At 35.7% G+C, this 19,621-nt stretch overlaps 1 protein-coding gene across 1 annotated transcript; it reads right to left on the bottom strand.

The window, feature by feature from the left end:
* Positions 1–33: 33 nt before the first annotated feature.
* Positions 34–19,621, bottom strand: POLR1B (RNA polymerase I subunit B). Its single transcript, XM_031951003.1, has 15 exons — positions 19,229–19,621; positions 16,409–16,576; positions 15,979–16,125; positions 14,829–14,961; positions 14,185–14,321; positions 13,844–14,067; positions 12,939–13,110; positions 9,338–9,509; positions 8,128–8,409; positions 6,659–6,792; positions 5,421–5,591; positions 4,826–4,982; positions 3,443–3,639; positions 1,982–2,235; positions 34–1,013 (listed from the first exon to the last, which is right to left on the bottom strand). The coding sequence occupies exons 1-15, from the start codon at positions 19,403–19,405 to the stop codon at positions 131–133; spliced, it is 3,408 nt and encodes a 1,135-aa protein (XP_031806863.1). The 5' UTR covers positions 19,406–19,621; the 3' UTR covers positions 34–130.

Raw genomic sequence — 19,621 nt, 5'->3', positions numbered from 1 at the left:
ATAATGGCTTCAAATTCTTCCAAGGCCTACCCCTCAAAAAAAAATCTGTTTTTTATTAGAAATAATTCTGAATGCAAAAAAATACATCTGAAACAAAACTCTTGAGAAGCTGACAGGATGAACAGAATAATTACATGACATCAAGTTTGACTTTGATGTTCATAGCTGCCAATTCGGCTACAAAGTAGCGGAAAACATAAGGAACAGAAACTGTATCAATGGTGTCACTACGATTACACACAGTGCAGTTGTATTTCCTGTTGCGCATGGCGGACCAGGAAGGTGGCGGCTTCTCTAAAAGGGGCGAAAGCAAGCTACCACACTTCACACACACGTGAGCGACAGAGCGGTCAGAGCAGTTGAAGAGGCGGTCGTGAAGCAGAAAGGAGGTGCCATGTGCCAGAAGGGCATCTCGCTCCATTTCTCCAAAACGGATTCCACCCTGGACATTCCTGCCCCCGATGGGCTGGTTGGTGACTTTATCTCGGGCTCCGGTTGTCCTCACCTGAAACTTGTCTGAGACCATGTGACGTAAGCGCTGATAGTAGACCACCCCTATGAAAATATCTGCTTCTAGTTCTACCCCACTGACGCCGCTGTACAATCTCTCCGTGCCATAGAAGTTGTAACCGGCAGCCTTCAACATCTCACCAAAGTACTCCAGGGCAGAATTCTCCTCTGAAAAAGTGAAGGGGGTAGCATCATGGCAGAGGCCATGTAGAGCGGCAGATTTCCCTGCCATGCTCTCAATCAACATGCCGATGGTCATTCGAGATGGAAAACCATGAGGATTGAACAGAATGTCGGGCATCATCCCGCTTTCGGTAAAAGGCATATCCTCGGCAGGCCACAGTCTGCTCAAAATGCCCTTCTGTCCGTGGCGACTAGCGAATTTGTCACCAATAGTTGGGTTCCGGGGGATTCTCATTGTGATGCAGATGCTTTTGAATTTTCCATTCCCAGAGTCATTACTACATACTTTAATGTTATCCACAATGCAATTTTCCTTATTTCTAAAAAAGAAAAGTTTATATTTTTTATTAGCTTTTTCAATGGTCTTAGTTTCTTCAAAATAATGTATTTAGGGTAGATATTTCCTTCACAAAACATTAGATCAGAAATTTTCTCTCCCTTTGTTGATATGTATTCCAACTAGACCAAGGCAATGCATATGCATGTATATACACATATATATGTACACACACACAAACACACATTGTAAAATGTATGTGTGTGTGTGTGCGAGATTTGAAAACTTTCAATAAAAATAAAAATAGCCTCAGTGAAATGCCAAAATGGACCTGAGGGAGAAATCATCTGGATATTATTTTGCTTAGAACTGAAAATTAATTGGGGTTTTAAAACTGAGGCTTCCTCTGAAGAGTTTCATGGTTCTGTTTGTAACAATTAAGTTGTTTGAAAAACTACCCTTTATTTTCCGAATTTATTACAGAACCCAATTAAACTTAAAATTTAAAAACCACATTGTATTAAATTCAGATCAAGAAAACAAAACTTTAAGCTTATCTGACATTTTTCAAGCTTACATTTAGAAAAGTTACTAAAAAGGGCTATTTGTCAATGAGTCAATAAACATGTTAAATACTCTATGGCCTCCCCTATTTACACCAATTTTAGCTTTTGTTGCTTCCAATTTAGCTCTGCAAAGAGTTCTGAAGAGAATCAATACAAAAAAGTCTAAAAGTAATCTTTACTTAAAGTAACAAGTTTGTTACTTACAATTAAGGCACTAAGCGCTGGACCTTAATATTTTCTTTTCCCAAATGATGCCTGGGAAAGAATCTGGCTAAAAAAAGTCAGCACTGATCAGCTGACCACATCTCAAACTAATCAAGATAGGCTCATAACAGCAATAAGCCTAACAATCACTTTTTAATAAAAGTTTTTGGTGAAAGAGGAGAAAACATTTCTCAGGAAACTCTGTAAAATGAATTTAAAAAAAAAAAGGTTCCAAACTTACTTATAGTATGTCACAAAGCTTTCCCCTGTGTTGATATTTAGGTAACTGTAAAAAGGGTCCCCATATTTCAGAAGAGATCCAATATGTGGCAAACCATCATCATCTAATTTCTGTAGAGTTCGCTGATCACCAGGTTTGACTCCAAACACCAGACTATCATCTCCTTGTTTGATTTTTTCAGAAAGATCTATGAGTTCTGTCTTGTAGACACTTCCATGAGCAAAGCCTCTTTCCCAAGAAGCTTTATTCACAATCTAAGAAAACAAAAAAAATCATTAAGCTGAACACTAGAACACTAAGCAGGATTTTTATAGGTAATTCTATTTGGCTTTAAATTTTTTTTTTCATTAAGATTAAACATACTGCTACTATATTATTATCATTTTCTTTTTCTTTTTTACCCTTCTGAGGCAATTGGGGTTAAGTGACTTGCCTAGGGTCTCCTTACTAGGAAGTGTTAAGTGTCTGAGGCCAGATTTGAACTCAGGTCCTCCTGACTTCAGGGCTGGTGCTCTACCCACTGTGCCACCTAGCTGCCCTATCATTATCATTTTCAATGTGAATTTGACTATCCAAACTGGAGAAATCTGCTTACTGGATGAATTCTGGGCAGCCATAAACCACAAAGAAGCAAATTAGTGTAATAATTTCATTAAAATGCAAATACATGCAAAAACTTTTTTTTTTTTATATCATATCCTATTCTAATTCTATATCCTATTCTTTCATATCATACTGTGGAGCCTTATTGTGGTATGTTTTCCCAGCTTAAGGGCTTAGAGTAATGGGCCTGAGGATGGACTGCATTTTTATTATTTAAGTACCAGCCTAGATGAATTTGGAGAGGAGGATGAATTTTTTGGCTGTGATAATCCTCAGATTATATTAAAGGTTTTGGATAGCTACACTATATACTGGAAGAGAAAGTGCTCGCATTGGCAAAATCACAGATCCTTGAGTACATCTGTTCTCCTTTCACTTCTTACCAAGATACTGAAGAGGAGTTAACGCAATTAAAATAATCAAATCATACATTAAATTACTAAGGAATAAATAAAGTATGTCTGTGTTCAAGACATTGTGCTTGGAGAGGCTTTGATTTACCAGAAGCCTGTTCATGTAGATGATACCATGACACACTATATTAAAGATTCTTACTTGGAAAACACAAACTGAAAAGTGTCCTAAACCAAAGAAAAGAATGAGAAAGCCCTGCTTTTGCTTTCTTGTAGAGGTAGAAGTCTATGAATACACAGAGCTATATATCTTGTCATACTTTTTCAATATGTTTGTTTTATCAATTGCTGGAATTTTTTTCCTTCTATTTTTTAAAAAAAATTATTGCTCCAAAGGCAAGGAGTGGGGATGGGGGGGGAGGGGGGGAAATACATTGGGAAATGTAACAAAAACAAAATTATCAAGAAAAATTAGTTTTTTGGGGAAAAAAAGAGCCCTACATACCATAGCATCTTCCATATCGTATCCTGTGTATGAAATGACAGCAACAATAGCATTTGTCCCAATGGGATAGTTATCCATATCATAGTAATCATACATGTATGGTCTAACTAATGGGCTTTGTGGAGTCTGAAGACGATATAGTTTATTATCTGATCGATCTTGGTAGGTAAGAAGGGGAAATCCCATAGTTTGTTTACCTAAAGAAAAAAAAACACAGGTGTATTGTGAATTCCCAAAATATTTTTAAAGGTTTATTATTTCACTACCCAATGCTTTTTTTCCCCATACAATGGAAAAATATCATGTGCAAAGGTCAGTGATAAGCAATAAAAAATGATGAAACAAAAAAAAAATTAACAAGAGATTCAGACTGATAATCTGTCTAACCCTAGATATTGAACTGAGGTGTGCTTATTCAAGGGTCTTATGTTATTGTATTTTTGTATAAACTATATATAAATATGTCCAGGTTAGAAACATCAGGTTAAAACGCCATGTTGCTTCTCATTACTGAGAACATTCTCCAAAAAAATCGCCAATTATTTAATATCAGTATGGGAGATTTCAAAGAATTCTTGGAGGTACCTCAAGTGCTAGAATAGTTTTACTAATAACAAGTGGCAGAAGATAGCTTTTATAATTTTGTTGATACCAAATAAAGGGATTTAAAATCAGTGTGATCAAATAGAATTTAAATTGTTTCCAAATTTTAAAAAGATGAATATTTCTAGTTGAAACTAGATGAAATTAATGAGTTTAACTTCAAAGTACAAAAAGTGGAAGAATGGTACAATTATAATTTTAAAATAAGCAACTACATCCTTTTCAAATAAAATTTCTCTATGTAGTTTTCAAATTAAATACATATTTGACACAATAACTTACTTTTAACATTGTGCTTTTCTCAGCAGAAAGATTTATTTTATATGTTCTAAAGAGCTGTGTGAAAATGTTCACTAATACGCTAAGACAATCTTTTTTGTCCCACACTAAATTCCCTGAGTCTTTTATGACAAGTCTTAAAGCCAGTTCTAGACAGTCTCTATATTCCCACTAGGCATCCATCTCCTAGCTACATTATTTACAAAACTTAGTTACTCTATCTCAACAAGGCTGGTTAGAGAAGCAGCCACAAAGGTCCTACTACTGATTGGCATAGAAGTTTTAACCTGATGTTTCTAACCTGGCCACCCCTTGTTAAGGAAGGAATCTGGAGGGTCCCCACTCACAGGAGTTCACCCTACTACCATTCAAGCACAAATTTGTGGAAATGTACACCTTATTTTAGATTATGGTTTAAGGACTCACATTTCTCAATGAACAACTTATTTCTATTTTTAAAAATATGTAATATGTAATTATCCTAGTTAACAAGATAGTTACCCATTTGACATTGATACATGTTTCGAGGACTCTGATTATGATCAGAGAAAGGAATGAAATTGGCTACCACACTCAGCATGCTATGAGGAAAGAGCTCCTGGTGTGTGGTTACTCCAGAAACAATCTCATTTTCAAAGATAGCAATATTCATAAAGATCTGAAACCAAAAAGAAAGAACAAAATATAGATTTTAAGGAAATAAATGGCAGTCAATGGTAGGTGTCATAATATTTAAAAACAGAGAAGAAAATTTTAGACAATTTAGCTGAAATCACATGAAAATGTGTATTCTATAGACTATAGGAAATTAAGTTAAGCTTAATAGTACTCCTTATCTCCTGATAAAATCTAAAGAAATACCTAATAATTTACAAAGTTAATTTTTAAAAAAATTAGCACAATGAGCTTTTTACTTAAATAATGATGTGTAAAAGGTTAAGCAACAATCTGCAATTTTCTAACTTGTCAAGATTCAAATTGAATGACTTTTTATCATATATTTTTGACAGATGGAGCAAAGGGACAATTAAAAGATGCTTGAGCCCACACAAACCATAGTTTCTTATATAGATACAAAGAATGGATATCCCCCTACCTGTTCCAGAGTTCCAATCAGTTCTTCTTTACCTAATTCCAAATTCTGCACAGGTCGTATCATTCTGCAAGGAGTAGTGAAAAGAAATAGTCCAGGATATAAACTTGGCTTTCCAGTCATTGGGATAAGAACTATTTCCATCCAAGGAGGGATTTGTTTTTTCCCCAATACCTATTTCCAAAAGAAACAGAATCAGAAAATGTTCTCCTCCTCTTTATGAACCTTCATGAATGAAGGTTCTATATTGTAGCAAAAAGCAAACTACCATGCAGCTGGTGGCAAGTGTCAAATCATTCCTGACAAGCTGCACTTGGATAAAGGAAAAAAACGAGAAGGTTAGAATGGATGGAATTTAAGTTCTTGTACCATTCTCCCTTCTCCAATCCTTCCCATGATAAGAGATGTTGGGCAGTGAGGCATATTAGTAGAGGGGCTAGGCCACTAACCACCTCTCTGTTCTCTACAGAATTCTATGCCTAATAATTCAGTCTCTTATACAAAAACCAACTAATGAGTAACTTCTTCTAAAATGCATAGTTAAGCATATGTGATGACTTATACCTCACACAGAAACTTCATAGAAAGCTAAAAATATTTTCTCTAGTCTTATGCTAAATGTGTAGCATGTAAAGAATATAAAATTTTAGGGGTTGCTCCTATGCTATTGAATTCTCTAAGTAGAGAATCTTTTAATCAAGGGGATAAAGTTCTGGGAATTAATTGCAGAGTAATTGAACAATATAAAGGCATTCCCCAAATATCTATTTCATTTTTCTTTTCAAATTCCTGAGGGCAACGAGTGTTACCTGTTTATACTGTATATAACCTAATAGCTATGTATATGACCAAAGAACTATCTTGGTACTCAGTTTTCCGACCTCAAATATGGTCATTAATATATTTTTTGTTAAGCTTCTCAGCCAGATTTTAAGTTTGCCAATCAATCCTTCAAAGGATCTAAGGGAACAGCACATATGTTGATCAAACATTATTCCTGAATTCAAACCAATTAAGCTAGTTATTCACTGTGGTAGTTAGTCAATTACTTGTCTGAAAATATTTTTCACCCTGGTATCAGATGAAACTCTATTTACTGGCCATTCCTATACCACCTCAAATTTCTTTAAGATTGTTTTGTGGTCTACTTTCTCAGAACAAATAAAAAAAAATAGTAAACAAAAAAAAGCTCAAAATAAAATTAAAAAAAAAAAGAAAAATTCACAATTATTTTATATCACCTTAAAATTCCGGAGAGAATCTGCAATGGCAGGAGCAAGATCTTTTTCTACCCAGCCAACCATGACACCATTCAACATAACAGGGTAGCATTCACTATAGGGTTGACTTGGACTCCCATCAATTGGGGTAACGCCTAGGGAAAGAGGAAAATAATATGGTATAGCTAATCATACCAAAACATTTTTTAGTCATTAAAACTAGCTGCACATGGATTTCTCAGTCTCTTCCATTATTTTTAGACATTTAATATTAATACCCTTAGACTAATTTGAAGCTATAAGACTTTCTTATTAAGTATTTCTTTACTAAGAGTACTATTATTTTGCAGATGGCAAACTTAGTCACAAAATTGAATACTTAGCTTTTTATTCATTTTTTCCTTATTGAAAATAGGCCTCAGAAGTTAAATATGATTAAAAAAATAAAGCTCAATGATATACAAAGCAGAATGCTTATATATGCATATTATGATTACACAGAATGTTTCAATAAAACAATCAATATGATAAAATAGAAAAAAGGGTCAGAATCACAGAACTCAGTGGATAGTTTAAAGAATTTCTATGACCCAATCTAGCTTTTGCTTAAAGGGTCAATGAGAGTAAACCAACTGGGTTCCAACAAGGCAGCCTACTCCAATTAAGGCTCACTCTGTCAGGGTCTCTGAACTGTTGCTGCTCACTGTTCAGGGACATATTTATTTTCTTCAACTTTTGGACTTACTCCCGGATTCCTGACATTGCGTAAGGTCTCTTTCTCTTTGGAAATGAAGTATCACTAAGTAAACATTATAGATGAAGTTTTGAAATATTAGGAGATATATGCAGTCTACATTGAATGGACTCTGGACTCCACTCTGAGATCACAGAACTAGATAGATTCGGAACAGAAGAAAAATCAAACTGTTTTTAAGTAAGAAGGAATATAAGTGACAAATCTAACAGGAATGGAAGACTATAACATGAAAAACAGAGTAGACTATAATGAAAGAGGAAAGATGCATGAATGCCAGGGAATCCCAAGGGCAGACGAGTTTCAGTGAAATTCCATGTAGAAACAGAGCTAAGTCTGGAAAAGACCCTGTGACAGAATCTCCCCAGTCCATGACATTAAAAACTTCATAAGGTCAATATTAAATAGGTACCCCCTAGACATAGAATGCATGTCCTTTAGGGATTAAGGATTGGTACTTCTAATGAGATGTTCAATTTCAAAAGGAAGCTTTGAATATGCGTTACTTTTAAGTTAAGCAAAAAAAAAAAAAAAAAAAAAAAAAAAAGGAGAGGGAATACCTCTAACGTTGCTAATTCCTGCTTTGCTTTTTAATTTTCAAAGTGTTTTCAACAGTTTATGCTGCAAATGAATTCCTCTAGGGAAACTATATCTTTGCTGATTTCTCAAAAGTTCAACAATTATCTACCATAATTGCTAGAGGAAGAAAACTTTCACTTAACTGCAAGAAACATACCTAAGGAACAAAGCAAAGGTGGGATAGAAGATATATAGGTAGTCTGTGTGACTATCTCACAGACAGCAGTCATGTGGTTCATCAGCCCACAGGGTTCCCCATCTGGTGTGTGTACAGGACAAAGGAAACCCCAGGATTCTGGAAGGAGCTTGCGTACTGTGGTTGTTCTCATTTTGGCAAAGGCAGCACCTCGGTGTACACAGCGAAAATGGGAAAGGTAGCGTATGAAATTCAGTTTGTCAGCCACTACACAGAGACCAGAATCTTGCAGCATGCCAAGACCTGAACAAAGCAAAAAATCAAAGTTGTTTAAAAGCTCTAGATTAACATAATAAAACAAATTCTACAGTCACTAAGGTTAAATAAGTTTATACATATTAATTACCTCTAACATATTTTTGTCAATCATTTCAACTTTTAGCAAGTCAAACTTTTAACTACTGTTTCTATCAAATAGCCAGGCTTTGAAGGAATCTCATTCTATTCAACGGTTTTTTACTTTTTTTGTGTAATCTCTTCTCACCTCCCACCCCAGCAGGGAAGCCTAAGGATTCTAAAATAAACTTTTTAATAATGACCCAGAATACTATTTTAAATATGTAAAAATAAAATGCAAAGGATGACAAAAGAAGCTAATTATATTGAAATATATTTGTCAAAACATCAAAGAACAAGATTCCCTGGACCTCAAATTAAAAATGTTTGCTCTCAATAAACAATTTTCTGACCTACTAAGACCTCTGGTAGAAATGCTGATATAATGAACAAAAGAAAGAACAATTAAGATTTTTGGATATCAGAAAATTATATAATTCATCCCTAAATAAGGAAGAATTCATTACAGCTATTCTCTTGGATTTTCACATTTCCACTTATGCCATAAGAAATGACAACTATGAAGAAAAGACCAAAAAGAGAAGCCTTCTGAAGTGATGTGGAATGGAAAAAAGTAGAATCAGAATAGTATATATATCTCATATAAAAAACAAACAAGAAAAAGACTTTAGAAAGAGTTGCAGAAGCAAACAGGAGCTTTAAAAACCTATCTTGTTAAAGTTGATAAGCACTTAAAACTAAAATGAATGGAACTTGGCTTCATGTATAGTTAGTTTTTATTTTCATTCAGGTACTTTAATATTATTAACTATATTTTGTTATAAAGTCTAGGATAGTTTTTTTGACAATTTAGGAAAAAAAATAGTAATTTCACCTGATTTTGAACGTAGATTGCCAGTAGCAAGAAGATACTCAAATGGTCTTGTAAGGTCTAATCCCATACTAAATATCTTCATGAGATTTTCAGTATTAATAGAGACATTGGTCTTTTGAGCTCTCTTATCTAAAGCTATTTTAACAGATGCCAACCAAGCTTCCATCTTTTCCTGAAAAGATACAAACAAATAAAAAGGACAGTGAAGAAATTATTTTTTTTAACATTCATAAGTGCTTTGTAATGATAAAGTGACTTATACAGATCTCTGAGAAAATGAGTGGTAAATCTTAGGACTAGAACCTAGGTTTCCTGGTCCCCAGATCAGTGATCACTGAATCATGCTTGAGTGACCATATAAAAACCCTTTCAAATGCCACCTCCTCCAAAAAGCCTTCCCTTATCCTCTACCAGGAATAATCTTCTTCCCTAGGCCACACTGAGCAATTTGTTCAATAACTTTCTAATGCATTTAACATGCAGTATTGCTTGTGACAATACCTAACTCCTATAAATAAAATGTCAGTCTCCTAAAGGGAGAGACCTCTTATTTAAAACACACACACACACACTCACTCTCTCTCTCTCTCTTTTTCTCTGTCTCTCTCTCACAATATAATGTTTTGTGCATAATCAATGCTTAGTAAATGTCTGAATAAATTAGTATTTTTTGTTTTCAAATATAGTAATATATCGATTGGTAGGTCTTAAAGTAAAGAAAAATATAATCATTCCTAGATTATTCACATTAATGGAGGCAGGGAAAAAGTGAGAGAAGAGTTATGAAGACAGAAAATGTAGTTATCTACATTTAAATATGAAAAGATGATAAAACTTTGACTCTTGAGAGACTAGACCTCTCAGCATTCAGACCCGCTTCAACCCTGGAGGAATTTAAACACATACTAAATCCTAATCAAAGAAAACAGCCAAGAAAAGCATATGATTACTCTCAAGAACTTAGAAGGCTGTGAGTGGTCTAGAAAGCATCAATCCTTTCATATGAAAGTACTGCAGCCCAATTTAGTGGGTGGGACAGCAATTTAGTAGGTGGGACAGTAGAGAAGAAAGAGACCATATGTCACAAAAGCCCAGCAGACAAGATAAGAGTCCTAGGGTTATAGAATGAGGCGTTCTTTCTACTTGTAAAAGTCAACCCCTCTTGATTTAATTTCTTCCCATTTGTTGGCTTTGGGTGTCCTTTTAACCATTCTCCTATCACTATCTCTTTTCAAATCGCCTTATTTACTGGTTCTAATTCTATGCCTTAAAAAAAAAAAATCTCTTCACTAAATCCTAACATACTCAAACTATTAATTATATCTTTCTTTTCACAGTCCAATTCCTAGAGAAAGCTAAAATGCTACCTAAACCTTGCCTCCACTTCCTCACCTCTTACTCACTTCTTGTGATCTAGATTTTAATCTCATCTTTTAACTAGAATTATTTTCTACAAAGGACAGCTAGACTTAGGCTCCATCTACTAGGCTTAGTGATTTTGTTTGCCTTCATACTGGAAAAGGAAATGGCAAACCAGTCCAAGAAAATCCCACAGAGTGATGAAGAGATTGGACATGTTTAAATAAATGAACAATTTCTAGATGCCAGATTTGATGATATATTCTTAACTCTTCTTTTCTTCCCATCTGCATTTTATATTATTGACTATCTCCTTTTATAAAGACACTTTTCTTGGTTAATTTCTTTTGAGTCTCTTCTGCATCCTCCTTGTCCTACCCTTTATGCATAGATGTATCCTAAGTATCTCCTTGGACCTCTTCTCCTGTCTCTTTCCCATGGTAATATCATTAATTCTTATGGGTTTTGTATGTGCAAAAATGTTTGTGGCAGCCCTTTTTGTAGTGGCTAGAAACTGGAAATTGAATGGATGCCCATCAATTGGAGAAGGGCTGAACAAACTGTGGTATGTGAATGTTATGGAATATTATTGTTCTGTAAGAAATGACCAGCAGGATGATTTCAGAAAGGCCTGGAGAAACTTACATGAACTGATGATGAGTGAAATGAGCAGAACCAGGAGATCATTATACTCCTCATTAACAATACTAAATGATGATTAATTCTGATGGACTTGGCAATGCAACAATGTGATGAACAATGAGAGAACCAAATCAGTTCCAATTGTTCAGTAATGAAGAGAACCAGCTACACCCAGTGAAAGAACTATGGGAAATGAGTGTGGCCCATAACATAGCATTTCCATTCCTTCTGTTATTGTCCGCTTGCATTTTTGTTTTTCTTCTCAGGTTAGTTTTACCTATTTTTAAATCCAATTTTTCTTGTGCAGCAAGATAACTGTATAAATATGTATACATATATTGCATTTAACATATACTTTAACATTTTTAACATGTATTTGCCTACCTGCCATCTAGGGGAAGGGGTGGGGAAAAGAAAGGGAGAAGTTGGAACAGAAGGTTTTGCAAGGGTCAATACTGAAAAATTATCTATGCATATGTCTTGTAAATAAAAAGTTATAAAAAATATTCTTATGGATTTGATTATCACTTCTATGAAAATTAATCTTAATTAATTAATTAACTGATATATCCAGCCCCAATTACTCCCCTGAACTCCCCCAATCCAGTTAGATCACCAACTGCTTATTGGATATCTCCATCTGGATATATGATAGACACCTTAAACTTTTATCTTTTCCCTCAACTTCTTACTTTTTCCCTAATTTTCTTATTTATGTTGAAAACTCCATCATCCTTCCAGTAATCTAGGTTTGCAATTTTAAAGTCATTGCTGACTCTTTTCTCCCTCACATTGCAGATTCAAATAAGTTGCCAAATCCTGTCAACTGTATCTCTCTAACTTTTCTCACATACATTCTTTTCTCTCCAATTAGACTAAAACTATACTAGTACAAACTCTCTTGCCTAGCTCAGATTATTTCATAGCCTTCTACTTGATTTCTTAGTCTCAAGTTTCCCCTTTCTTAAATCCATCTTTCACCAATGCTAAACTGACATTCTTAAACATGGATATGATCATGTCACTATCCTGGTCAAAAAACTCTAGTGGCTTCCTTTTAATCCTAGGATGAAATACAATTCCTATGCTTTTAAAATTCTTTGCCTATTTTTCAAAGCTTATTGCTAATTTTTCTCCTTTAAACACTCGATATGCTAGTTGAATTGGACTACTGAACTGTTTGTTCCGTACATATGACATGTTATCTTTCTTTTTTTCTTTTCCTTTTTTGCAAGACAACTGGTGTTAAGTGACTCATCTAGGGTCATCCAGCTAGTAAGTGTTAAGTGTCTTAGGCCACATTTGAACTCAGGTCCTCCTGACTCTAGGGCTGGTGCTCTATCCACTGTGCTATTTCTTCTCTATATAGTTTGCCGCTGCATAGTTTATATCCCACTAAAAAGTCATTTCTGCTATTGTATCAAATTTATAGGAGATTTTGGTTATTTTGCATGACAAATTATGTCAATCTTTTTGGGCTTAGAATGTCACTTGTTACAAGTTAAACATTAAGGAAAACTTAGAAAAAATTGTAGGCTGTATATTTTGCATTTGGAATATAAGAGATGAGTGCTCAAAGTGTAGAAAAATATCAATTTACCTTTAAAAACATAAGGATGAGTCGCCCTGGTGTGAGAACTTCCTGATTCATTAAACTATCAGGATTCTCTTCCATACATTCTTCTTTGGCAAAAGTAAACAGCTTTCGAGTCATAAGACAAAGTACATAAAACTTTTCTTCATTGGATTTCAGATGGATACACACACACTGACTGTTAAAAAAAAGAAAAAAATTCAAAGGAATTCAATCATTGATTAAAATAGTTCCTATTAATTAAATCCTAATTAAACAAACTCATAAGCATTTACTAAAATTATATCAACATATAAATATTAATTCATCAATCCATACTGAAAGCAAAATAACCTCAGGAGCAAAATGGAAAATTGTCATTCTCCAATACTAGCTTGTTTCCTCCAACTTGATAATTAAGGTAAAGTCCAATGAAAAAGAAAAAGCTATCACTATTCTAAGCATCTACTTCTACTTACAGATTCTGTGGACCAGAACAGTTGCTGATTCATATTCTAACCCAGTTTCAAATAAACACACACACACACACACACACAGACACACACACACACACACACACACACACACACACGCATGCACAAAAATGCATGCATAAGTGTATAGAGCTCAAAACCCATAAGGTCTCTGGTATAGGCAACTCTAGTGAGAAAATACCCTCTACCAATGGAAGTAGAGGAAGTAGAGTAATCCAGCAGAGGATTACTCGGGGTTCTGAAAGGTGCAGTGAGCTGTCCAGGGTAATATAACCAGTAGGTATCAGAAGGAAGATCCAAATCCAGCATTTCCTGCCCTTGAAGTTGGGGGGGATTAATTACTACACAATCAACTGTGTTTCAAATGCATAATCATAATTCCCACTTTGAACCCCAAACTTACAACAAAGTAAAAATATTTTGCAAGAAAATACATACTTTAACAGAAATTCTGCAGCTTGTTCATTTGAGTACCAATCAGGAAGGGTAAGCTTTACTCTGAAACGTTCTCCCAGATAGTTAAGCACTTGTTTTTGTGTGAGACAACCCTCTTCCATTACAATTCTTAACATCTGAGAAACACAGTTCCTAAAAAATGAGTTCTCCTCTCTTCCTTTGATCAGTTCTTGAAAAATCTGATAATCAGAAAAACCAACTAATGCCTAGAAAAACAATAAAAAAATATCATTAGTGAACTACTTCATCCAATCTCTAATTCACTTTGCAGAATCTGAATGAAGCTTTGGAATCTTAAGATGAATCTCATGAGAATCTCATACCTTAAGTACAAATCCCAGAGGAAGAAAAAATAATTCTTTATGATAAATAAAATTCACCATCACTGAGCCATTTTCCAGGTAGTGAAGGTTCATATTAATAGCCGTGTGTTCATCTCTAACACAGTGCATTGAAATTCCTGTCAAAATAAACATTACAAAGTCAGAAATTTGGTGCCCCCAGTAATATACTTGACTATATAACTCAAAAGAGGTAAATCTCTACTCAGAGGGATAAACAGTTTAAGCTCAAGTAACTTGCTTCATAAAGGTAACAATCAATTTGACTGATGATACAGTCCTCACTTTATGTAAATTCACATTTCACAAGTTCAACTTTACCCAAAGAATTCTGAACCTGCACTCTTCAAAACCATTTATGTTAACAACTGCATAGTCCTATGCTCTCTCTCTGTTCCTGCTCCCAGTCTCCTACTTCCCTGCCTCTTCCCACTCTCCAGCCCCCAAACTAAACAAACTAAAAACAAAAAAGCTTTTAAAAAACTCTCTAAGTGAAAGAAGAATGAAGGCAGAGAGAGATCTGCCAATGCCCCCTCTCCACTCTTATTGGGAACTTGGCTTGAGAATGTTGAGAGACCTTTGTTCCAATTTACCCACTCACCCAAGTGTTATGATTCACTACTCACCGTAATGGGTATAGCCAGGGCCTCTGGTTTTCCATTTTGGTCTTATCATTGCAATTGGAAAATTTCTCCGAGGCATAATTAGCATCCTGATAATTTTTTCAATACCATTTATTATAAAATAGCCTCCCATTTCCTGTCAAAGAAATCAAAGGAACACTATGATGATGTTATTATACATTCATATCTATATACAAATGCATCTATATAAAACTAAATATGCTCCAAATCACTAATAAGAGAAATATACATTAAAACAATCCTGAGGTTTTCACCTCATATCTTAAAAACTGGCAAAGATGACAAAGATGGCAACAGAAGGGTGCCTGAAAAGACAGGCACACTAGTGCATAGTTGGTGGAGTTGTAAAACAACACAACCATTTTGGAAAGCAATTCAGAATTATGAAAATAAAATGACTAAAATTACCCTTTAATCCAGATTCCATTACTGGGCTTGTATCTGAAGGAAGTCACTGATAATAAAGTCCTCAAATATAACAAAAAATATATAGCAGTATTTTTTGTGATATTAAAGAATTAGAAACTAAAGAGATGATCATCAATTAAGGAATGGCTAATCAAATTTTGGTACATGAATGTAATAGAATTTGTTATGAAATGATGATTGTGCTAAATAGAGCATGAAAAGATGTACATGAACTGATGCAGAGTAAAGTAAAAAGAACCAAGAAAATATATACAATGATTAGGACTATGTGATAGTCAGGAAGAAGGCAACATAAATATGTACATCAAAAGTGAATGTGGCAAAAATCTTAAAGAAGTATGACTTGAAAGAAGAAATGTAAGAGGATATTCTCAACCCACCTCTTTACAAAGGTGGTGAGGTCCACAAAATTTGTACACATTTTCAGACTTTCTTTGATGTACTGATCAGTTATGCTGATTTCCCCCCTCTTCTTTTGTCTTTAAAAAATTGTGTTATATGGTATGGCTCTTTCAGAGGGAAGGGATATTGGGAGGAACTATGATGATATAAAAAAGATAATAATGGCACCAAAAACTTATTTTTAAAAAAATGACAAGAGTAAAAAATTAGAAGGAAAATTGGGTGAAAACAAACTTTTAAATAAGATTTGAATGGGATTAAATATTTCTCTATTAAATCCAACATATTGATCTCATTTTACCTCTGCTTCCTCATGGTGCTCAATGAGAGCTTTTGGAGGAAGATTATTTAAGTTGCACAGCTTAGACTTCACCATAATAGGAATATAGCCAAGTGATTGTTTAATGATTCCTTTTGGGATCCCGTTCACAGACCAGCTGATATCAGCCTAATGGAAGGAAAAAAAAAATCATTAAAAATCATTAAAAAAAAAACTATGTCTAGATAATTGAAATTACAAAAGTGTCCAAAAATTAATTTTAAACAGTTAGCATATCACATCTAATGGCAGAAGTAGGGAAGTAATTCTAATTTCTAGATGATATTGCTTTAGATTTATAAATTCCTAAATAACGTTAATTAGCCTAATTTGAGTATAAAATTTATTAGACACACTAGATATATAATCACTCATTCAACTGTTATTGATTTAATCACTGTTATTTACTTACTGTCAGCTTTCCCCGATATGTACTTCTCCGACCACGACATTCTGCTGGGTAGACTTTCAACTCTTTGCAGATACTCCCTTTAGGGACCATGGGAGGACTAACAACAGCATCCACAATAGCAAAAGTGATCCGTTCATCTTTGAAAGCAAATTCCAAGGGTGGAATGGCCTGAAACACAATATTCTTTTCTTTATTTTTCATTTTCTGAGACCTTTCACTCAAAAGAATTTCTAATTACATCTGTCCTAAGCAGATAAATTCCTATTGATTTTTATAAAGTACTTAATATAATAAATTAGATTTACTATAATAAAGAACTTCATAGTTAAAGCGATTCAAAAAAAAATTAGGCACTAGAGGTGGTGTTACCCCTCAATAGGAATATAATAGATGTAAAACCTCATTTTTATGCCTGACCCCTTAGAAATAAAAGTGCTAACAGAGGATCTCCATATGTAAAAAGAAGAATGAAGCCAGAATCCCCTCTTAAGTGACTTCATGGGATAGTATAACAGAAAATCTTCCCTGATAGCTTAACTCCCTCAGCTCTACTCTTTCATATATTAAGACACTTGTATTTTCATTCAGCTTCTCTCTTTTTTCTTCTTTCAAAGGAAGAACTGAAGTTACCCTTCTTCAGAAAGGACCCATTCACTTGCATACTTGATCACAACCTCTACCAAGCCTTTGAATATCTTGAATTTACTCTTCCTTTAGCTCCTTGCTTTGCCTAAAAGATGCATTCTCTTGATCCTAGTAACTCTATGTATTATACTCTCATTTACTATCCCATATTCAATGCTAAATTTTTTGGAAAAATGTTACTTCCACATACTATTACTTTCACACTTTTCAAACTCTAGCAATGTGACTTCTGCTCAACCCCTCCACCAGAACTTCTCTGAGATCACAGCTTTGTCTAGTACTGTGTGGGGTAAAATGGACCGAGTACAGGAGACTTGAGATCAGATTCTGTTTCTGATGCTTCAGAGCTGTGAGACCTATCAATCAGTTCCTCTGGGCTTAAGTTTAAGAAATAAGCATAAATCAGAATGATTAAACCTCTAAAATACCTACTTTACCATTTTACCTTGTAGATCAAAAGAGAAGCTGAGATATGATATACTTGGAAAGACTTAAATACCAGTTTCTATTATGTATTTTTGTGTAATCCCTTTACTAGATTGTAAATGTTTTCAGGACAGGGCTATGTCTTCTTAATCTTTGTATATTCTTTAGAACCCAGCTTCTTAAATTATGGGTCATGACCCCATAAGGGGTCTCTTAATTGAATGTGGGAGTTGCAAAATTATGATTTATTATCAATAAGTGTTTGATTTGTACACTTATTTTATAGTTCTATATTTAGGTCATGCAAAAATTTTTCTGGCAAAAAGAGGTCCTTGGTGAAAAAAATTTAAGAGGCCTTGCTCAAACAAAGCAAGATAAATCAAACAAACATTACTAAGTGCTACATTACATACACAAGGTGCTGATACAAAGCCGAAAATCAAAATAATCCTGGTACCAAGGAATTTATATTCTCTTGGGTTGAAAAGGGAAAACAATACACACACATAATAAATACTGCTAAATGAATGGTTGGGGAGGGACTGATCTCAACCAGCAACTATTTTCTTGCTCAAAATGTCCCTTAATATACTGTCAAAGCTCACAAGGATGACAAACAAACCTTTCAGTGGCTCCCTATAATCTATGCTAAATCAAGTCTAAGTATATATTCGGAAGCTCTTCATCTTATCATTGTTCTTCTAAAACTCTGATACCTGGAAGTGAATGAAATAGTACCAATGTGGTCTGTGCAGGGAAGAGAAGAGCAGTAATATCAGTCACCTCCTTATTCCTAGAAATTATACATCTTAATGCAACCCAAGACTTCATTAGCTTCGTTAGCTTTCAAACTCTTCCTAATGTGTGGCAACTAGACCTGAATACAAATAATGCTCCGACTAGGACAGCATAACAGTGTTGTACTAGTCCTACTCCTCCTTAATTCTAGAAACCTCTCAGACTACGAAGGCATTTATTTTCTTATAAGTAAGGCAAAAATGCTATCCCAGTCCTCAAGGAGCGCCTACTTTAACGGGGGAAAGACAATGTAGAAAAAGATAAATGCTGGACAAAGCTGAAAAGACAACAGGCACACAACTATGTTAAAACAAAATACAGGATCAACAGGGGAATCATCTGGGAGGAAAAGCGCTAAGATTAAGGAGGACTGGAAAAGGCTTCTCCCAGAAGGGGGAACATTAGCTTAGAGTTGCAGGAGGTGGAGATGAAGGAGAAAATTGCAACCTGACATATTGGGGTCGGGGCACAGCCGGTGCAAATGCTGGAGAAGGGAAATGCAGTTTGCAGGGTGAAGAAGAGCAAAGTGAAAATGGAAAGTTAACGTACAAACTCTTAAGCCTGACATTTGGCTCCAGGACACCTTTATAGCTGGTCTTAGCCTCTCATTTCAGCCAAGGTGCACAACAACAACAAGCTGTTGGGTGGAAGGAGGGAAGACCGTTTGCTATCCGGCAGGGGCTGAGCTCCGGCAGCACCACCACGACTCAGAATCCCACCTTCCTCCGGGATGGGCTCCTAAGCCTGGGCCCCGCCCCCGGGGCCAGAACCCGCCGCGTGGGAACGCGAGCCTGGGGCGGGACCGGCGGGCAGAGCCCAGGACCGGGGAGGTGATAACCAGGAGGAGGAGGTTGGGTGGGGAGGGGTTGGGAACGGGAGATGCGGGCCCGAGACCAGGAGAGCAGAAGTTAAGCGACCAGAGCCCCAGGTAAGGGCGGCCCGCCCGCTCACCTGCACCGCGTGGCTGAGACCCTCTCGCATAGCGTAGTTGAAGGACTCGATGTGCGCTCGCGTGAGCTCCTGCAGCGCCGGCAGCTGCTGTTCTCTGGGTGCCCCATAACTCGGTTCGGTCAAGTGTTTGAGGCTGGGCCCGCTGGGTAGGTTCCGCCACTTACAACCGGGATCCATGCCGGCACCAGCGTGGAGACACCAGCCACAGCTGCTCGAGATCCCAGAAGGCAGCTCGTCTCGAATTCCGGCCTCCTCCCCTATGGCGTTCTGGGAAATGTAGTCCTAACAAGAGGAAGCGAAGTGTCACAACTGCTCTCAAAGGAAAAAAAAAGCACAAAAACCAGTAACCAATAAACTACAAGTCCGAGGAGCCCACGTGGGTAGTACTTTGTT

Source organism: Sarcophilus harrisii, chromosome 2, assembly GCF_902635505.1.
Source record: "Sarcophilus harrisii chromosome 2, mSarHar1.11, whole genome shotgun sequence".
Taxonomy (NCBI): Eukaryota; Metazoa; Chordata; class Mammalia; order Dasyuromorphia; family Dasyuridae; genus Sarcophilus; species Sarcophilus harrisii.
The sequence above is the reverse complement of the archived record's forward strand: the minus strand, read 5'-3'. Positions and strand labels throughout refer to the sequence as shown.

Coding starts and splice junctions, on each gene's coding strand:
- POLR1B (XM_031951003.1), bottom strand. CDS start 19,405: ATGGATCCCGGTTGTAAGTGGCGGAACCTACCCAGCGGGCCCAGCCTC. Junction 2,236..3,442: donor ACGATATGGAAGATGCTATG/GTATGTAGGGCT, acceptor TTGTTTTCTTAG/ATTGTGAATAAAGCTTCTTG. Junction 1,014..1,981: donor AGCTTTGTGACATACTATAA/GTAAGTTTGGAA, acceptor TTTCTTTTTTAG/AAATAAGGAAAATTGCATTG.